Below are 18,322 nucleotides of genomic sequence, written 5' to 3' on the forward strand. Positions count from 1 at the left end.
TTTGTAAATGCAAGTACTTAAGAAATGTGTCTGTAGGACACCACTTAAAATCAAAAACAATAAGATATCTAATCAAATATGAGTGTGAATATTTGTCATAACTGTTCAAAATGACCTATGTTTCAGGAGGTTTCTGTGTCTGTCAGCTGACAGAATTCTGCTGTAAGAATTGAAGTAGAAACTGAAAGGATTTTTTCTTCTCTTTAATAATGTTTAACCAGCTTAAAACTGTGAGGACAGTCTTGCTTGCAGTGGTGTGCCTTGAGCCAGTGACTATAGCCTGGAGTCTATTATACAGCCTTTGCAGCTGTTGTGGCTGCTGTGCTTTGATCTGTCTTATCTTCTTGGGCCAGGGGATAACTAGCTAGCAAACTGTCCTCGAAATTTAGATGCAGATACATAATTTCTTATTGTTAGCCTGATTTGCTTTTGCTCTTCAAACAGTACAACGTTTACCCCAGCTGACAAACTGAAGGTGATCCAGCAGACTTTTGAAGAGATATCTCAGAATGTACTTGAGAGTCTTCAGGAAGATTTTCTGTGGTCCATGGATGACTTGTTTCCTGTTTTTCTCTATGTGGTGCTACGAGCCAGGTAGGTACTAGCAGTGGCATCAGGGAAATAAGCTGAGCATAGGCTGTATGAGTACTCATTTCTATTAAATACTCCTACTTCTCGTTATAGGCCTGATTATTATCTTTTTGTAACTTAGTACATTTTATGGTTTGGTTGTTGGCTTTGGCCTGAATAAATTTTAGAGAGTTAAACTGAAATGGATGTTTCTTCAGAATAAGGCTAGGAAAAAGCATATTTTTTGCCCATTGTCTTGTAGTCTTCACCTGTTTTCTTTTGTCTCTCCCACCGTGTGACAGGATAAGGAATTTGGGGTCTGAGGTGCATTTGATCGAAGACTTGATGGATCCTTACCTGCAGCATGGGGAACAAGGCATCATGTTCACTACCCTGAAGGTATGAAAATTATTCAGGATTATTAAGATTTTTCTTTGTTGCTTGAAGTTTATTAATTCCTTATTATCAATTTGGGAAAATTCTGTGAACATTAGGTTTTAACTTGGACACTTTTGTTAATGTTTTAATTAGGACGAACAAGGAAATTTAACGTTAAACTTAGGATAACAATTACAGGAACTGCTAAGACAATGGTGCAATGTGCAAATGTACTTTATTCAAATGTAATACAAGTTGCTATTGACTATTCTGCATGCTCACTTGTATCATGTTTTTCCCCGAGACTTAAACTTCATTCCAATTTTTACAAAAGGAATAAAGTGATTCCTTGGAGATGAACCATTCTGATAATATTTAAGTCAAATATTACATCAGGATGCCACAAGAATTCAATTTTGCAAGATAAATGGAAAAAAATACATACATCTTCATTCTCCACATTCTAATTTGTATTTTTCTTTTTGTAAGTATGGAAAAGGGGAGAGTCTTTTCTGGTAATAACCCATTGTACAGCTAGGACCTCTGCAGTTGAAAGTAAGCGGTTTTGGTTCATGAAAACTGTTCAAACAAGTGAGTTTCGTGACAAGTCAGGTGTGTGGAGCTTTTCTGTGGAGTTGTTTCAGGGGAAGGCTGTTAAACTGAAAAATTAAAAATTGCAAGCTGAGCTGCTAGCTGAATGTTATTTTTTTGTGCAAACTGGAAATAAAGTTTGGTGCAGAGTTTTCATACCTGTAACAGTGCTGCAAAAAGGAAAGTTTGAATTGGTTAAATTGTCTTTGAGAATCTCAATCTTATTTGGTGTTACATGAAACAGTTACATGAAGTTTCTTGTCATGGCTGACCAAATGCATATTTGAACTAGCATTAAGGAGTGGTTAGCTATTAGCAACAGCTCAGATGTAAAAGTTAAGGTCAGAGCATTTATCTAGGCAGCAGAAGCTTTGCTTTTCAGTCTGTGTGTTTTTGAAATGTATGAATCTGTGTGTCCTTGTAAGAAAATACTTTCATTTTGGGGTCCTTTTATCAAAGGGTGAAGAGTTGTTAGCAAACAATTAACTTCACCTTAGCAAAGTTGGGAACCAAATTATGTAGAGTCCCAGATTATGCTGTATTGCTTCATTAGGAGTTGGACATAATTTGTAACTTAAAAGCTCTTGTTCGTTTTGCTTGTTTACTGCATCAGAAAATGTTTTACAATTTTACTGTATTGTACCCTCTTCCAGAAGGCCTAGTCCTCTGTTTTGTTGGATAGGAGAAAAAAAAATCAACCTTTTTATGTATGGTGCTTTTATCAGCTTTCTGAGAACTAGAATATATGCTAAAATTAACTTTGTTTTAATTCAGGCATGCTACTACCAGATTCAACATGAAAAACTTACCTAGACCATCGTTGCCTGGCTGTTTGAGTGGAACTTCACTGCAACTACTTCCTTTCCCCGAAATGGCACTTAAAATGGAGAATATTGTTGCAGTTCTCTTGTTACAAATCAACATACTCAGTTGTTATTTTTGAACTTTCAATTTTAAGATTGGAAATCTGTGAAGTGTTGATGAAGATAGAAGCTTGGTTTGTCAAGTACTTGCTAAGAAGAGATCTTTTCCTATTCTAACAGATCACTTACTCCTTTTAAATTAACAATAGTACGAAAAGGCATGGCATCTACATAGAGTACATGTGAAAGTCTGGACCGCATGGTTTCTAAAGCAGTAGGTTTCTTTTTATTATTCCTGGTTTGTCAGCAGAGATGTTTAAAGAGAATGAGTTGCACCATAGAACCGTTCAGTCTTCCTGAATTAAGTTTTTAGGTTTAAGAATAGAGACATGTTAGTATTTATAATGGGCATCCTATAGTGTGTTTTGGCTGTAAAGATTTTGAGGCATCTGTTTGGAACAGTTGCTGAATGCAGTATTAATGTGCTGTTTTAGAAGTAATCACACTATTATGGACTTGCCTGTTTACTAGAATTATAAATATAGAAGCATTCACTGTGCGTTCTGTTTATGAAATGAATAAAAAGGCACTGACAACTTCATATTTTGACACTGAATTTAAATGTTCAATCTGAAGGTGTTTAGTTCATTACTCTGAGGTCTAAGGACAAACTTTCTGTAGAAGCTCATGTGATATGAGAATGGGAACGTGCTCTTGAACAAGCTGGCAATGGATTATGTTTGAGACTTTTGCTTGCTAACTTATTTGGCTATTTATATGTCAGGGTGAAAGAAGTCCACCTTGTTGCAATTTTGAACATGTAAAGGACAAGTTATTTTCCTTGGGGGGGTTGTGTGTGCATTTTTCTGTGGTTTATGGTTAACCTTATTTATATGAATAACACTAATGGATAATTTGGTTATTGTAGGTGCTGTTCTTTACCATGGCTGACACAAAAAAGGGGGGGACCAATTATAGAATGTTATAATGGTTTAAGTTATGTCAAACTACAATAGATAATGCTAATCATATTTTTGAAATAGTAATCATGGCTTGTGTATTGCTACTTAAATGGAAAGAAACACTATGTCTAAAAACTGTTTTGAACAGTGACTGTAACGTAGCAATTTTCATAATAAAGTAAAAAAAGATTGGTCTTCCTGAAATTACTTTTAATTTTGAAGAAAGGGAGAGCAGAATTCTAGCAATGAGATATCTAAAACTATTGCTATACTTCTATATTTGCAACAGAATATAGAGATAATAGACCTCTTCACATTTTCAATTATACTGAATAATAAGGGGAGAGATAAGTAATAATGTGCATAAAAGACAAGCTATAAAATGTTTGGAAAAAAATATATGCAACTAGCAGAGAATAGTGTAATGAAGTGTAAGCCAGGAATTCTAACACTTAATCTTTTGTGCTAGGTATCTTTCCATGCGCTCATCTGTTGAAATAAATGTACAAAATATTCAACAGAAAACAGCAGGAGCAGAATTGCTCTTGGATAAGGAGCTATGCTAAACAGCTGAGCAAACCAAACCCATGGCAATAATTTTAATCTGCAAAGAAATCTGCATGAAAAAAAATTCATGATTTATTTCACCTGTTGTAAGAGTGCAAAACATTAAAATCAGTTTTTTTCTCACTGTATCTGTTCAGCATCAGTGTTCCTTGTCTTCAGGTGTTTCGAAGTAAGAAAGGATTTTAATTATAAGCTTTGCCATGTGAAAAGCTTTTTTCATATGACCTTACAGCTATACTGCTTCTCTGCTTTAAACTGAGAATGTAACTGGAGATAGGTTGTTTTTCCATTCTCTTTCCTGCCTTTCAATAAAGAGGTATATCTACAAATATGTAACAACTTCATTCACTTTGAATGTTACAAACTAAGGGATTAAAAAACAAAATATGTTCTATCTCTATACACAATTATACACTTGTTCTATCTCTATACACAATCTCTTAAAAAAAGTAGTGGTATCATGTGTGAATTCAGCTTGCAGATTAATATAAAGCAGACAGTCTGGGCTGGATGTTCGTGGTATTTCTGATGTATAGTTTAGTTATTAGATGAAAAGAATCCTAGGATTAAATGTGCTTCTGACACAGATTCCAATTTACAGCCTACGTGGACTGTGATGCGTTAGGAAATGAGTACAAAGCAGCTCTGTGTATTTCTGTAGCTAACCAAGAAAAGAGTTAACCTGCAGGACTTCCATCTCTGTTACTTCATGGTAATTCCTTTTTTCTCATCTTTTTTTTTATTTTTCTTAAACTGAAAGTTGGATATTTCTTGTGCTGCAACAGAAAGCGTGTAATGAGCAACAGAACATCAAGGTTACAATATTATGTGTTCTTTTTGTAATTACAGGCACGGTAACTGAAGACAGACCTTAAGAGCTAGGTGTCCTATTGACTAGGAAGGTTGCTGCAAATAAGAAGCCTATTAAATGAGACAACTTAAAGTAGGCTTTTTCTGCAAGAGAAGGGTTAAGGGGATTTGTTCTCTTCTCCCTGGTAATGAGTAGTTCTAAGGTTAGGTTTCTGCGGATTAAAAAGGAGGGGATGTCCATAGATTAGCTAGGGCAGTGAGGTTACTTGTTTTACTAACATCCAACAAATATTCTTTCCCTCTGGAAATTCTACGTGAGCCAGCCATGGTGTATTCTGCAGTATCTACAGGTAAGAAAATGTTCTGTACTGAAATGATTGTACTGCACAGATGCGTTTCCCGCATGCAATTGTGAAATTAGTTTCTTCTCATAGCTACAGCAAAGCTAATTGAACTTGTGATAGATGTTTAGTTCCCATTAGCTAAATGTGTATGAATGGAGAGTAGGAACTAAAAAGAGATTTCTTCCTTACTCCTCCTAATCTTTTACCAAATAATCTGACTTGAATGCCAGGTGGTATACATTAACTAATTTTGTTGGACATAGATTCACTTCAGAGCTGCTCTTGTTGTTTCAGAAGCACTTCAGGGAACAGTCTCTTGTATGGTGAGAGATACTATAGAAGAAAAAAGTGACTGTAAAATCCTTTCTTTGAACTACCTTGCCTTATACACTTGAACTGATTTAATATCAATGTACTGATCTTGTCAGTTTTCTTTCTGGTAAGACTGGGCTGTTGGCAACAAGAAGCTGGAAGTAAAGCTGCCTCCCTCACACGACTGCAGTTTGCTGCACCCAAGTGTTCTTCCCTGAATGTGCTTTTGCTTTAGGAAGCAATACTTTGGTGGCATTACCCCCATGTAAACAAGATAATGGCTTCACCAATGGAGTTATATGCTTCTGTTTTGGAGGGAGGCAGGATGAATCATATCATCAGATATATCTGGAATCATATCATTGGATATATCTGATTACAAAGAGTAATGGCATTTTTTGTGCCATCAGCAACCTTATGTAACCTTATGTATGTGGGTGTGATTATCTAAATCTCATAGAGTGACTTTTGAAAAAGATTTATGCTCATGTCTGCTTTTTAACCTGGGTCACCTCAAACTTGCAGTAACGGTTTTTGGGTCAAAATAGGGATAAATGGTTTCAAAGAATGTGTCTCAGTCTTTGCTTAAAATAAGTGTTTTGTTCTACTCATGTCTTGTTTTTTTAATTAAAATGCCTTAAGTCTCAAAAGTGTACAAAAGCAAGATTTTTATTTTACGATGACTTTTACACTGACCTACATCAGTGATGAGAGTAGCCTAATTAAGTTCACTTAAGGCAGAATTAAGAAGTAATGATGACATGCCTGCATAGGGCATGTCATTAGAAAGATGCTGACTACCTTATTCTTCATTATTTGCCTTCTCAGTTTCCTGGTTTCTAATGGCTTTTTTGCAACAAAAGCTTTTCTAAGGATGTTCCCTGCACTCAAACTAACTTGCAGTCTTCAGTATGCCAAACTGTTAATTTTGACAAATTTAAAGATTTGAGTATTTTTCCTCATTAAAAGTGCTCAATAGCCTTGTTGATTATCATAACTTAAGAATCTTTTAAGAGCAGGGGGGTTGATGTTATGAAAGTCAGGTCTGTGTTGTTTTCTGCTTTAGACGCTTGACAGAGTCCCAAACTAGCCATTTTAAGATAATTCTGAAAACTATTAAAAGCAGGGTGTGGGGTCCCTTGGAGCTCTAATCTTGTATCAGTAAGACCTTCTAGACTGTGTGATATTAGTTTCAATGAATTTCATTTCTGATGAAGGGAGTAGGCCCTGTAGCCAGAATTTGGGATAATTGATGTTTATAGGCATGGGGTGACATGATTCCTTTTGACTCTTTAAACTACGGTGCACTCAGTATGGACATCCAGTTCTGTCCCTAATAACAGGCAAAGAGCTATGTCTTTTTTTGATGAGCTTCTGTAACTGCGTGCAGTATGTGTGAATGCTGTCTGGGAGATCAGTCAGATAAGCCTTTTAACAAGAAATTACATCTAATTTGTTAGGATCCCTGGAATGAGAAGACCATGAGCTTTGGCCTTATAGTCTGTGTAGATATCTCAAGGAATGAAAGCACAAGTGGTAGTCTTAGCTAGTTTTCCCTATAAGCTAGCAATTTGGTAGGCCTTTTTCTAAGGAAGTTCACATAAGCCAGATATTTTTCATCTTCTCTTCTTGTAATGACTTATTCATTATCTGTTGCTCCTGACTGCTGCTTAAACCACACTTCACAGTTGGAAGCTGCTTTCCTGTTGTTATGTAAAAATATGAAACAGCTTCTGCTTTATGAATGAGGTGAGATGCATTGTTAAAAACATGACAGATTTTGATGTTTAAGTGCTTATTTCTGTCAATGTAAGCATAAACACTGTAGTGTAAAAAAGGAAGGATTGCTAGCTTAGTTTGTTAACCCTAGCTGCTTTCTGATACCTATATCCAAGGCTTTCCCCCAAAGGCAATCAGTCAGCATTCAGTAGCTTTCTCAGTTTTCCTTGGAAATCCGAGGTCAACCTTGAAGACAGTGTGTCTAAAACTCCTAAACAAACAGAAATTAATCTCATCAAAAATCAAATAACTGCTAAGTAGAAGGTTGTAGAGTATTCTTTCTGTGACAGGTACAGGATAACTTTTATTTGGTTGAGTTCTTTCCCACTTTGACTCATTGTGCTGTGCAAGATCTACTCAAGCTAAGAAGAAATCATAAATATGATCTGGCTCATAAGGCTAAAGGGGAACTTGATTAAGGTATTCCAAAGACTGGAGGGGTTCTTTCTGCAGAACTTCTCTTTTTGCAAGAGGATACAAGCATTAGTGATTGTCAATATAGTGACATGCTTATTTGGTAAGCAACACTAGTTGAACAAAGCAGGTCTAATTTCACGCTAATTATCACCAAGGAAAATATTCAGTTTTCAGTGTTAATCAGGAGTCTTAAATTTAGTTGACGTTTTTTCCTGTCTGTTTTGATGTTAAACTATCTTTTGACGAGTTCTGCCAAAAAGCTTTCAGAGATTTCTTGTCTTTCATGTGTTTCCCTATATATTTGCAGCACCCACCCCCCCACCCCCCCCAAAAATGCAAAGAACAGATCTAGACTTGAAATAACTGGAGTTGTATTCCAGGGGAAACTGGGTTTTTTGGAATGGGAAGTCACTGTAAAGTTAATCTCACTTTTAGATGCGAATCAGCCAAACAAATTTGGCTTTTGGGGTGGGGGATGACAAGTTGTCCCAGAAAGTGCAACTATATCCTAGCAGGGATTTTACTTTTTCCTTTTTTTTTTTTGGGGGGGGGGGGGGGTGGTGTTCTTTGTTTTTGTGAGAAGGGTGTATATATGTGTGACTTCAATCTGGGTTTTCAGTATGCAAAACAAAACAGATCGGAACTAGCTCTCTTTATAGCATGTCTGAAATGTGTGGACATGCTCTTTTTGTTTGTCTTCAAACATCTTTTATCACAAAACTAATCAGGATTTTGAATTAGGAGTATGCTGTTTGGTGTCTGTTGGACTTGATAAAGAAAAGCTAGTAGCCGTTGTACATGGTAACCAACAAATGTTAGAAATGTCTATCTTTGGTTACTTAAATCTGAAAAAACAGTTATAAAAGCGAGAGATGCTTTGAAATGAGTAGTAATAATAGGAAATGAGGCTTCTGAAATGTAGTTTACAGGATAAGCTGTCAGAAGAAGCTTCCTTTCAGGATGTAACTCACAGATTGGCTTTGTAAATACTTCTACAACTGGATCTGTAGCTGTAGACTCTTGCCTCCCAAAAAACATGGGACAGAGCAACCAAGCTGAGGGTCATTTGTGTTTCCATATTGCTGATATTCAGTAGAAAACAGGATACCATGTCCTTGACTGTATTTTACAATGTGGGGACTCCTCTTTTCTTGTCTAAACCATCCCACAGTAAAGATTCTTCCCTACTCCTAATGTCTTCTGTAATTAAGAAACAGGTATTCATGGCTAGATTTATATGGTCTGCTTAGCTGATCTGCCTAATGATGGATTTAACAAAGCTTAACAAAGGGGAAGGCAAACCCTTAAAGGAACAGAACTCAGACTATTGGGGGAAAAAAATAGATTAAAACAGTTCCCAATGGGTATGTGGTAGGAGGATTCAGTTTTATATTCACAAAATATGAAAAAACAAATTTTTCTCAATGGAAAAGTGATTATGCAGTGTAACACTGAAACTGGAATGTTGCATTGGATATTGGGGAAGGATCATACTATATTTTGTTGGTCTTCTGAAAGAAGATATAATTGTAAAAATAAATCTTTTGTATTAGAATCTCAGTAAAATGTATAACTGAGCATCCTATGGAGGAAGCTTGTAATGAATAACCAATACTCAGTAATAAAATGCTTGAATTGTTATCTCCTGACTTCCGTGGCAGGGATGTGTGTGTGTGTCTCCCTTCATTTCCTCTGCCTTTTGAAAGCAGTTTTGTAATTTAACAGGAGAGAGTAAACATGGCCTAAAAATAAGTATTAAGAACTGCAGTAAAAGTGATAGTAATGCCTTCTGCTTTTATAAGCAGATCAAGATAATACATTTCCTGTTTGTACCTTTTGATATTTTCTTTCCACAGAACAATTTAGAAGGAAATGACTGTCTTTATGCTTTAGTAATCTGAGAGATAAGCTATCATATATTTAACAGGTTTTGGTAGGGCATTATACCGTGCATAGTGTCACACTGTTGTTCGCTGTTGGCTGAGGTGCTCAGTTAACTGATGTTACAGTTTAATTTGTACTCTGAATCTTCTCAAGTGATCAGTTTAAATATTTAGTCCTTCACAAGTAATCCTACAGTAATGGCAATCATGACAATATCTTCAAACTTGATTTGAATGATTTCAAACGTTATTTGAAGTTGGATCCACTAAGATGTAACGAAGATGCTGAATTAATACAAATCTCTCATGTGGATTCTTAATGCTTTGTAGAAATGCACCATATTATTTTACAAGTTTGGAGAAATCAGTCAGGACAGGACTGTGTGAATGACGGAAAACATGTTACCTGGTTAATTTCCATATTTAATGCAACTTTGGAGAATTCTGAGAACTCTTAACACAGTCTCTTACTGCTTTGTTTCCTGTTAGAAACAAATTGGAGACCTTCTTCCACTTTTGGTCTAAGGAACCATTATGGTGTAGTGATAGGTTGTCACAGAAGTTTATTGGAGGGAAGGGAGCTGGAAGAAGTTTTGCAAGTCTTACTTCTTACATGTGGGAATGAATTCATATACAAGCCATGCTGAATTTAACATGAGTTTCTGTATTACTTCTTAAAAACAAAATTAAGACTCTTATGTTAAAATTTAAAGAAAAAATTATAAAGTAGTTTATGCTGCTTTTTATAATGAAAGATGATGTAGGAGTTGTATTAGATTAGCAAATAACTTCTCTCTCTGAAAGTAGCAGGCAACTATAAATGCTCAAGGCAGATGATGATACAATTGAGGTAAGGTGTGGATGTTCGGTTTTGGGTTTTTGTTTATTTTTCAATTCACTTTGAGGTAATAAAAAGGAAAATATGAAATCTTTGTAAAAACAAATACTTCCAAAGACCTTAAATTTTAAGTGATTGAAACAGGGTTCCCTTCTTTACAAAACCATGCCTTTGCTCAATGAAAATTCAATAGAAACTCACAGAATCCTTACATTTTAATATTGTATCAATGAGAATAATTATATTTAATTTTGCTTTGAATATGATTCTTTTCAAAGCTGTGTAAAGCATTTTGTATTGTGTCAAACAAGCTTTAAAATTCTAGGGGAGAAAAAGATAACTTTCCATGGTGGTGCACTTAAAGCTGGGGAACAAAAGATACACAGAACAGTTTAGCTTGCTGCATTAAGTAGTCTAAAATAATGGCAATTCCAAGAAGTAAAACGGTAATTTTGCAGTTGTCTTGTGTTTTGGTTACTAGTGGGTAACTGAATTTACACTTGGGGCTCATGCCTTTAGTTTGTGCTTGCAACCAGTTGTGCCCTTCAAATAAGAATGGTTGTCCCCACTCTTTTTTATTCTACTTCCTTATCGATTTAAAATACCTGATGGTTTTCCGATATGAACGTACTCTTTTCCCTAGTTCAGCATCTATCTTTGTGAAACCTACTTGGTGTGAATGCTGCGCTCTAAATAAGTGGATGGAATCTCCTGGAATGAAGAAGATGGAGGTGCCGGCAGTCTGCAGTCAAGATAATGGTACTTACAACTCTTGCATCTCTTTTTCCAGGAGAAGGAAAACTGGCTAAAAGTTTTATTTTGTGTACATGTGACTCTCATGTGAGTCATGTGAGAGATGAACATATCTAGAAATTTTACTACCTAGTAATGGGAATGATTCTTAATCTGTAATGGTGGTAGGAAGTTCATTTATAGTGTTAGAAGAGAATGCCTGGCATTTGTTTTTGGCTTATGAAGTCAAGGGTCTCTGCAGCTGTATCAAGAGTTACTAATAACTGCAAGAGGTTTTTTTTGATGAAGGAAACGATTCTCTATATTTCAAAGATTTGTGTTTCTGTATTGAATGCACCAGTCTATTTGACCACTTTGTATAGTGATAGCATTCTTGGAGACGTTTAGGTGGTGCAAGTCCTCAAATAGAGGTAACCGGTAATGAGGAAAAAGGTCTTCAAGTATTTCAACTAAAGCTAACATCCTACTAGGCAGTAGGAATTACCTATAGAAGAGAATCTTTTTAAAGTTAACTGTGTTGTGGGAGATACTTTCCTATGGGGCTTACAGTCAGGGTTCACAGAGTTCATGGATCTTAATCATTATTTATGTAAGTGTTTAGATGTCTGCTTTCCAGAAACAGATAATTGATAATGAGGTACTTTCCCAGGCTTCAGAGTTAGGATATTAAACAGTTCTGCCTAACGATAGAGGTAGAAGTCCTATCTGCAGAAACTTAGCAAGGAAGCACCTGTATAAATGCTTGCATAATGAAATTAAATTTGAAGACAGATCCAACACAAGTGTTGGTAGCATCACACAGTCTAGAGTTGATAAAGGAAACAGCTGTCAGTGGCTGTAAAAATTGTTCTCAGGAGAGAAATAAGTAGAGAAGAGCTGGTTTCTGTGTTCAGGTTTGCTGTGGTGACTGGATAATGGCAGCTGATTATGCTATATGCATCAGAGAGTGCTTTGTCATTGTAAGTCTGCTGGATGAGCTGTAGTTTTAAGAAATATTTTTTATTTTGATTAAAATCAAGATGCTAGTAGCTTCTATTTTAACATCTTTCCTGTATTACAGTATTGCTTGTTAAAAAATGCTATGTTTAATGTTGCTTTTTTATATTTAAAAAAAAAAAGTAAAGCTTCTAGTTACAGTCTTATTGGTGAGATTAAAGTAAACTCCATGCACTCACTAAAATCTGTTCGGGATCTAGACCTGGTTTTGCATAAAATCTCATCTATTTGTCACATCTTACCTTCGGTTCCTTGAGATTTTAGAAGAACACTGTCTTTTCCCCCATCCCCCCACTGTACTAGAATACTGTTCCTAACAGATCAAATGCTACTTTTGAACAGTAAGAACAGCTCTTCCTATTTTCTGGGAAGTGTTCTGAGTGTCTGACAGCAGTATATATTTAATGGGATGATGCATTTTATTAGTGATGTCCTCCAGAATGTCTGTACTTCTCAAACATGAAGAAAGACGTGGTCCCTGGCTTGAACAGTGGGTCATCTAAACGAAAAGCCTATAAAATGAACAAGGCAATTTTTTATGCCTGCCTCTTCTCAGTAGGAGGTCTGAGTTTGAACTCAGTCTTCTGATACGTATGGTATTCCCCATGCGTTTTTTCTCACAGGTCACTTTAAAATTGTTGGTATTGACCAAACCCTAATGAATAACATAAGAGAAAAAATCTCTTATACAACAGAGTTGATTGCAAGGAACAAGTAGAGCAGACAGAAAATCAGTATATATTTCTTGAAAGTATAAACTGAGGCAAGTTGCTTTTCAGAGGTCTGGGTCACTGATTGGCTTTGGTTGATCTATTTGTACTGAAATGTGTTGCGCTTTTCTGTTTCTTGGACTCAGGTTTGTCTCATGTTCTGACTCTAGTGCTACAAGAACTGAGTTTGCTCTGTAAAAGAGATGTCAATGGTGTTGGCATGTTATACGACCTGCTCAGATCTCACTGGCTGCAAGCACTTTTAAAGGTAAAATAATATTCAGCTATGAGGGTGAAGGTTTCTTGGAGAGCGGTGTCTAGGGAATAGCTATTTTATTTTGCCATGTCTGAACAATAAAAATTTAATTACACTAACTGCTACTAGTCCTAATCTTGGGACTGACAGCAGCAGTCAAGGTGAACAAAACCCCTTTTGCTTTAAGGATAAAAAAAATGTTTTCTCTTTTGTAATGTCCTAGACACTAAAGTCCTTACTTGACATGTCTGCTCTAAGGCTGTGGGTGTGGAAACACAGGCTGAGCACAGCACTGTTCAGCTGTCTTTTTGTGCTCTTAAATCTCTGGCGTTGTTTCCCATTTCTTGGCGTGGATGTTTGTGAAATTACACCATCTGGTTTTGGCCACACTGATCTCGTGTTCAGTTGAACATTGCACATTGTTACAGAGCAGAATTTTGGGGGGTGCTTCTGTCTGAAACAGCCATATCTCTTTATAAGACAAATTCTATACATTTTTTTTTTGTTGTTCTAACAAGGCTTTAAAAAATCTTTACATTTTAAAGAAGAAAAAAATCCAATGGATAATAATGCTTGTATGGCTATTCTAAATAATGCAATTTATTTTAAGTTAAATTTTACTTTGTTAATCAGGCCCCACGACTTGGGAAAGAAAGAAAGCCACAACTCAAAGAATCGATGCTGTCATGCCACTGTCCTGTGTAATCAGATTTTCTCATTGGAAAATTAAAAACTGCAGCATATCTGGCTAGCTGGATGATAATATGGAAAGACCATTAATTATAGAATCAATTCCAGATCCCTTAGACATTAAAGATTGAGATCAGAAGATAATAAGATCCAATAAAGATAGAAATCTGTAGCTCTAGTTGTGTTGAGAAACTCCTGGAAATGCAATAGTGTCCTTTGCGTGTTGTGTATGTATCTATATAGTCAAGAGAACAGATCATGTCATCATTGCATTGTCTTGTCTATCATGGCATGCAACAGATTTATGAATGCCTCCAAAACTACCTTGGAAAAAGGCCCATGCCTGTCACCCTGCAGGCGCGTGCATTGAATCGTGAGGTAAGACTACGTACACAGTGTATTGTTTTACTTAGCTGCAAATAAACATGTTTAATATTTATTTTGTCTCAGGTGTGAGTACACTATATAAACTGGAAAGATTCTCTCTTCACATGTTCAACAGTTGGTAACTGTCCCTGTGTTGAAAGGGATAAGAAATAAATACAGCTGTCATTGCTAGACTGCATGAGCCCTGACAAGTATATTTTTGTATTTTTTCTAATTAATAATTAACTACTAAATTTCTGAATTAATGAGAGTTAATGACCAAGTGGAGAAACTGACACTGATGATATCAGTTGAGGCATATAAAAGCTAATTTAGAGCACGTGGCACTGTGCCTGAACTAAACTATGCCTGCCTGAGTAATGTGCAACTATGGTAATATGGTCTAATTCTAGAGCATTATATATCTGCTCTTTAGTCATATAATATGCAGATCTTAAAATACTTTATTGTCCTCCATAACCAGTCTCTGTGCTTATTCTCTTATGTTATCAGGTGGTGGAGTTGCTACGTGAAGCCCCTCAGTCTGGAGAGATCAAAGAGCTAAGACGACTACTGCGAGCCCCACACTTAAGGGCAAGTGCTGCTTAAGAAAAGAGAGTTGTCTCATAGAGGTATCTGGAATGGGAATGAGAACAGATGGACAGCTGCTCATGGAAACTGGCAAAGGACCCAGAAGAGGCTTAGTTTCCTTAGTCGTGAGCTAACCTAGTTGAGAATTGAGATGAGGACTGTATCTGAAGTACCTGCATTTGCAGTGTGCTGCATTTTATTAGGGACTACATTTGAGAGAGATGTTTCTTACAAAGTTAAATTCTGAGCAGTTGATACAGACCTACAAAACCAAAGTTTATGTGGTGTGTAACTTGTGTTCTTACCCTAAAGCTCCAAATAGAAATGTTTCATCTTTTGTAAGTTTTCTAGAGGAAGTAAAGAGAGGAACTGTTCTTAAAACTTTCTTTCACAGTTTAAATTTCCAAGTGGAAAGAAGTTGTCGTCAAGGTGTGAAAAGGACTTATGTCTACTTGAGAACTTAGTCTCTGATTTCTGTGTCCTGACCTGTCACAGTTAAAAATCTGTTTTATTGTCTGATCTTTGCCGATGGGTTTGTTTGTTTTTGTTTGTAACAGGCCATGCTATCTGCTCATGATACTGTGGCCCAGAAAGATTTTGAACCAACACTTCCACCACTGCCAGACAACATACCTGAAAATGAGGAAGCCATGAGGATTGTCTGCTTAGTGAAAAACAACCAGCCTCTGGTAGGGAGTTTTCTGATGTCTGTCAAAATACTTAATCTTGAGTATTGCATAGTGCATCACATGCATATTGTTTTTTTTTTCCCAGGAACATTACAGAGATTGTGTGCATACTTGTCTAGTTCTTAGAGAATCAGAGAATCACAAGAATTGTTGAGGTTGGAAAGTGCATTAGGAGACCATCTAACTATTCGTGATCAATGCAGGCACAACTAGAGCTTGTTGTTCAGAGCCTTGTCCAGTCAGGGTCTGAACATTTGGCAGATGTTTTTATCTTGGGAAATTCAAAATGCAAATAGGACCGAGAGCTATTCCCTTGGCCAAAATAGGAAGGAAGGAAAGGAAGAAAAACTCAGAAAGGTTCATTTGTGCTTATAGGCTGAGAACATTGTATAGTTTGACTAATCTGCTTTAGGAAAAGATAGGTATAATATTTGAGGTAAAGATTTCTCACAGTTGGTCATCGTGGTTATTTTAGCATGATGGGACTTTAGGATGTTGAAGGACTTAGTGTACAGTGCAATAGTACTACTATTGATACGTTATTGCTAGATCTGTGTGTTGTGTTTAAAAGATGCAACTTTCAATGCCTTTTTGTCATTGCAAAGGAGATCAGGCTTATGATTTGAAAGGAAACTTAAAGATTCTTCAGTGTTTTTTTCTTTGTTTGCCAGGGTGCCACCATTAAGCGCCATGAGATAACGGGTGACATAACAGTTGCCCGTGTGATCCATGGTGGGCTAGCAGACAGAAGTGGTATGTATAATTTGAAGCAACATAATACAAATTTAAACTTGAAATAAGATATTTTGAAATAAATAGCTTTGCTTCTACAATTCATCTTGTGTGATGAGCAAGGAGATATGTACACTGGACAGCACTGTGTAAGCAGTGATATGTTGTAGTGGGTTTGATTCTGCTTTCATTTTCATATGAACATGATATATTTTGAGAGTTGAGGTACAAATACAGCTTTTCATTATCCAGATGTTGGCAGAAAGAATACATAAATCTGTCATGAGATTGATTGTTAATAACCAGAACTGTGTTGTAATATGAATACTGGCAGCTCATTCCCTAATGGAGAAATAAAATCACAGACTACAGATATATCCTTCCATAAGATAAAGGGCTCTAAGGAATACATAGTAATACTTCTTTACACTAGTCAACTAAACATTTTGGTAGCATTAGTTGCTAAGCAAACTTAATGGAGTTTCCTTGGAAACATTACTACTTAGTCATCCTAGAATTGCATGTGTTCCATGTTCCTTCGGAAATGGAACTAAAATGTAAAACATCGGAAATAAAATTGAATTGCAATCATTATAATGCTTCTGTTGGTGTTGTCTGGCTTCTGTTCTCTACACAGAAACGGTAGGCAATAGTTGAGTGTGTTTCTAGTTGGATTAATATTTGAGTTATTATAATTGACATTAATTGTTCAGTAAAAGTAAACAATCTTGTGGAGACTTTATGAAAGATTTAAAGGGGTCCCAAGGCCTCCCTCTGCACCCAAGTGATAGGGAATTTCTAAAGGTCTGTTTCCAAGTCTCATGATTTATTAGTGTAATGGGTTTAGGTGGAAGATGTTCAGAAATGATTTTAGGAAATAAAGCTATATTAAAATGTTTCTGCTGCTGCTTTCATCGTTGTTTTCCCCGTAGGGTTGTTGTATGCTGGAGACAAACTAGTGGAAGTAAATGGAGTTCCTGTTGAAGGACTTGAGCCTGAGCAAGTTATTAATATTCTGGTATTGAATCTATTGAATTATTTTCTACTTGAGGAGTAACCATATACTGTTCTTCTTCCCTACCTGTCTGTACCCTCCACCTCCCTTGCCCAGTCTGAAACTTATAACAGAAAATTCAGATTGTTTCTTTGCTGTGGATGAAGTTCACAGCTGCTCATGAAATTAGAATGTCTTGTGCAAATTCAGGCTTAAAGAAACTACACATCTGGAAAAAAAACACACCACACACTGATTTCACAGAATTAAAATTTTTCAGAAGGATTTTGAAGTTTCCTTCTTGATTCTACTTAAAAAAAAAAAATAAATAAAAAAAAGTGGTGTCATATTAACTCAGTCTGCCTAATTCCAGCTGTAATATAGCCATTATATATAGTAACCTCAAAGCCATGCAGTGTTAGGTTTGTGCTGACGAAAATTGGTTATGTTGAATACCAGTCATATTATATTTTATTCCTTTCTTTTATTGTTTAGGCCTTGTCTCAGGGGACAATTATGTTCAAGTTGATTCCAGTTTCTGATCGTCCTGTCAGCAACCAAACAACAGTAAGATGCACTTTTTTCCAGGTTGTTAATGTAAGCAGTTGCAACAATAGTATCCGCATAGGGGTGTGATGCCTTGGTATATAAAGACATGGTATTCCTTACAAGTTTACTGCAGTCCTTAAAGTGTTACTTGCCTTAGTGGCTGCCTCTCATCTGATGTCAATATGCTGTTGCTGAAGCAGTTAGTATAGTAAGCTGAAATACAGTTGTGTTAAAGGTAAAGACAGTTTTGGAGTCATCTAGAGAATAAAGGTGAATTTTTGTGATTTACAATGCTGCTTTCTTTGCCCCCCTTTTCCCCAGTGAATAGATAGGAATCAGTGCTTGATCTTTTTTTTTTGAACATGACTTCATCATTAATTGACTTAAGTAGCAGCCACACCTGGCTTTGATTATAAAGCTCATGTTGTACCATGTTGTGTTTTTTTGTTTGTTTGCCAGCTATATGTGCGAGCAATGGCAGATTACTGTCCATTGCAAGATCCTGCCATACCGTGTGCTGATGCAGGTTTGCCTTTTAAGAAGGGTGAAATACTTCAGATTGTGGACCAAAATGATGCTCTCTGGTGGCAGGCCAGGAAAGTTTCAGATCTCAGTGCCTGTGCTGGACTTATACCCTCAAATCATCTTCTTAAAAGGTAAAGAAGCCTTAATTTGTCTGCTT

General features: G+C 36.3%; 2 protein-coding genes across 22 annotated transcripts in view; both read left to right on the top strand.

Annotated features, from left to right (window-relative positions):
* The window catches only part of ALS2 (alsin Rho guanine nucleotide exchange factor ALS2), a 224,019-nt gene extending 220,451 nt beyond the window's left edge, over positions 1–3,568 (top strand). For all 8 annotated transcript variants that reach the window (XM_083842224.1, XM_083842222.1, XM_083842219.1 and 5 more), the window contains 3 exons: positions 445–594; positions 873–969; positions 2,314–3,568. In XM_083842224.1, the coding sequence (XP_083698350.1) occupies positions 445–594; positions 873–969; positions 2,314–2,352 (286 nt within the window). In that variant the 3' untranslated portion in view covers positions 2,353–3,568. The remainder of the gene's footprint in view (positions 1–444; positions 595–872; positions 970–2,313) is intronic.
* A 152-nt stretch (positions 3,569–3,720) lies between these two features.
* MPP4 (MAGUK p55 scaffold protein 4) overlaps positions 3,721–18,322 on the top strand; it is a 29,459-nt gene continuing 14,857 nt past the window's right edge. For 8 of the 14 annotated variants that reach the window (XR_014586203.1, XR_014586204.1, XR_014586205.1 and 5 more), the window contains exons 1-9: positions 3,721–11,073; positions 12,920–13,041; positions 14,020–14,097; positions 14,599–14,679; positions 15,234–15,365; positions 16,037–16,118; positions 17,030–17,115; positions 17,587–17,658; positions 18,100–18,296. Coding sequence is in view for 10 of the 14 variants with exons in the window: in XM_083842297.1 (XP_083698423.1) it covers positions 10,824–11,073; positions 12,920–13,041; positions 14,020–14,097; positions 14,599–14,679; positions 15,234–15,365; positions 16,037–16,118; positions 17,030–17,115; positions 17,587–17,658; positions 18,100–18,296 (1,100 nt within the window). In the remaining 4 variants the exon portion in view is untranslated. Of the gene's footprint in view, positions 11,074–12,919; positions 13,042–14,019; positions 14,098–14,598; positions 14,680–15,233; positions 15,366–16,036; positions 16,119–17,029; positions 17,116–17,586; positions 17,659–18,099; positions 18,297–18,322 lie in introns of those variants that run through there. The other 6 variants (XM_083842298.1, XM_083842300.1, XM_083842301.1 and 3 more) reach the window with 6 other exon arrangements.

This window comes from Anser anser (assembly GCF_964211835.1).
Source record: "Anser anser genome assembly, chromosome: 6".
In the NCBI taxonomy this organism is placed as follows: Eukaryota; Metazoa; Chordata; class Aves; order Anseriformes; family Anatidae; genus Anser; species Anser anser.